The sequence below is a fragment of the Bison bison genome, unplaced genomic scaffold (assembly GCF_000754665.1).
Source record: "Bison bison bison isolate TAMUID 2011002044 unplaced genomic scaffold, Bison_UMD1.0 scf7180017864091, whole genome shotgun sequence".
NCBI lineage: Eukaryota > Metazoa > Chordata > Mammalia > Artiodactyla > Bovidae > Bison > Bison bison.
This window is the reverse complement of record NW_011494663.1, coordinates 636299-638721: the sequence shown is the minus strand read 5'-3', so window position 1 is coordinate 638721 and position 2423 is coordinate 636299. Positions and strand designations below refer to the sequence as shown.

The 2423-nt window shown below is 54.8% G+C and overlaps 1 protein-coding gene across 1 annotated transcript in view; it reads left to right on the top strand.

Moving 5' to 3' along the window:
• The window catches only part of PTPN18 (protein tyrosine phosphatase, non-receptor type 18 (brain-derived)), a gene marked incomplete at its 5' end in the record, with an annotated part of 16780 nt that extends 15291 nt beyond the window's left edge, over nt 1-1489 (top strand). The window contains 3 exons of the mRNA XM_010838119.1: nt 1-52; nt 471-545; nt 758-1489. Of these exons, the coding sequence (XP_010836421.1) occupies nt 1-52; nt 471-545; nt 758-825 (195 nt within the window). The remainder of the gene's footprint in view (nt 53-470; nt 546-757) is intronic.
• Nucleotides 1490-2423: the final 934 nt, after the last annotated feature.

The window sequence follows — 2423 nt, the reverse complement described above, 5'->3', positions numbered from 1 at the left end:
TGGCGCCACCAGGCGCTATCGGAGGACGCGCGCGGCGCGCAGCAGGGCCGCGGTAAGTCTAGGAGGCCGGGGGGCGGGGCTGGGTTGGATCTAACCCCACCTGTTCCTCCAGATCCTCCCTGGCTAGGTTCTGGAGAGCCTGGAGGCCGCGATGACCTCCCCTCCCCCCAGCTCGAGTCTGGCCGGGGCACGCCCTGGAGGGCTGAGGTTCGGGCTTCCTGGCCATGCCTCTAGGACTTTTGCCTGTCCTCAGGTCACGCCCGGAAGCGTCTCGGGCCACGCCGTGGTCTCTGGCCCCGCCGCAGTCTCTGACCTCGTCACCTGGTCTGGGCAGAGGGCTCCGTCTTGGTTACGCCCCTGGCCGCTGGGCCCGGACCCGCAGCCCCCAGCCCGCCGTCTTGGGCAGGGAGGATGCCAGAATTTGAAGGGCCGTCTGAGTTGACCTGTTCGGGGTGGTTTTCTGCCCGCAGTTCCTGTTGACGAAAGCCTGGCTGGGCCTGGCGCCTATGAGGACGTGGCGGATAGAGCTCAGACTGGTGGGCTAGGTAAGTCAGATAACTTCGGTTGCTGGGGCCGTTTGCAATTGCGACGGGGGTGAGGCGGAGGTGGTGGCAGGGGACTCACATCCTCAGAGCCCTGTGGACGTGGCTGCAGCAAACCGGGAGGGCCTGGAGGCCTGAGAATGATTTTCCACCTGTTCCTTCCTATCCACACCTCAGCTTCTCTTATGAGCCTTATGGTGCCCTTCCTCTTCCAGGCTTTAACCTGCGCATTGGGAGGCCTAAAGGACCCCGAGATCCGCCTGCTGAATGGACCCGGGTGTGAGCGCTGCGCCCCTGCCTGTCTGTTGCTCCACATGGGTGCCTGGACTGCTGAGGGTCATGCTCTGCTTTATGAAGTGTTGGGGATGGGGGTGCTGGGCTGAATAAAAATAAACGTTTCTTAGCGTGGAAGATGTGGGGCTCTGCCTTAGTGATTATAGCATTCAAGGCACTGAAACCATGTCCAAGTCCCTGTGTCCTTATCTTTTGAAGTAAAATGCTGACTCAAGAGTTAATGATTTGGAAATGTGAAGATGTAGAAACAAAGCATAGTTGTTGAGCTAGGGAACTGGGACTGTAATTCTACCACATAGTAGAATCACTGAACTCCCAGTTTCCTGAAAGGGATAGATAAAGATCTGACACACACTCCTAAGTTATTTTTACAGGAAGCAGACCCCCACAAGATAAAAACTGCTGACAACAAGAACATAGACCCTAGACTGGTTGAAAGCAGAGGCTGAAGATGCTGAAACTTCACCTTGATGCCAACCAATCCAAGGACTGTCCATAAGCTTGGTCCATGATCACCCCCTGCTCCTTGAACACTATAAAACTCCTCACTACCCCCTCTAGGGTGGGTCACACGGTATTCATGGCATTAGCCCACTGTGGCCCCCTTTGCCTGGCAAAACAATAAAAGCTGCTCTTTTCTACTTCACCCAAAACTGTCTCTGCATTTCTGTTTGGCACCAGTAAACAGAGGCCGAGTTTCAGCAACACCATGAGACTTGGGGAGGTAGTTGGGTGATGATGGCTGGTGAGGTTACACTGAGCATACTCAAGAATAAACTCAACCCTAAGGGTCTGGCAGGGCCCCCCATTATGAAGGGGATGATGGATAGACAGACTTCTGGAGACCACCTGAAAGACTGGTTCATTTCAGTATCTGAGACTCCCTCACTCAGACATTCAGCTTACAACACAAGTGATGGATGGACCTTCACCCCCCACTACCATTCAGACAAATGAAAGCCAGGCATAACAACAGCCAAGCAGACTGATTTCAGACAGACAGGTAAGGAGATCCCCAGATGGGTAAGCAGACAGAATTCCAACCTGGACAGGCAGATAGCCATTCCCCTTGACAGCCAGAGCTTCAGAGGGACAGTCCATTCCCTGGGTAGACCTCCAGTCAGGAAGAGTGACACACCAACAGCCTAACAGACCACCCCATGCAAAAGACATCACCAGAAAGACAGACCCTCTCCTCCGGCTAGGTTGCTAGACAGACGCCAGACAGACAGACCCTTGGCTGGACAGACTCCCAGACAGCCATCAACAGATCCCCAGCTGAATAGACAGATGTCCTCTGAGTTAGACAGACCTTCAGCTACACAGACCTACCTGTCAGACAGACTGACAGGCCTAATCACATGGACTCCCAGGTAGCCAAATGTACTCCAGTCAGGCAGATACCAGCCACACAGACCTTTGACTGCACAGACACTTCACCTAGCCAGGCAGACTTCCAACTAGGCAGACAAGTGGACTCCTGCTGCTGCTGCTGCTAAGTCGCTTCAGTCATGTCTGATTCTGTGCGACCCCATAGACGGCAGCCCACCAGCTCCCCCGTCCCTGGGATTCTCCAGGCAAGAACAC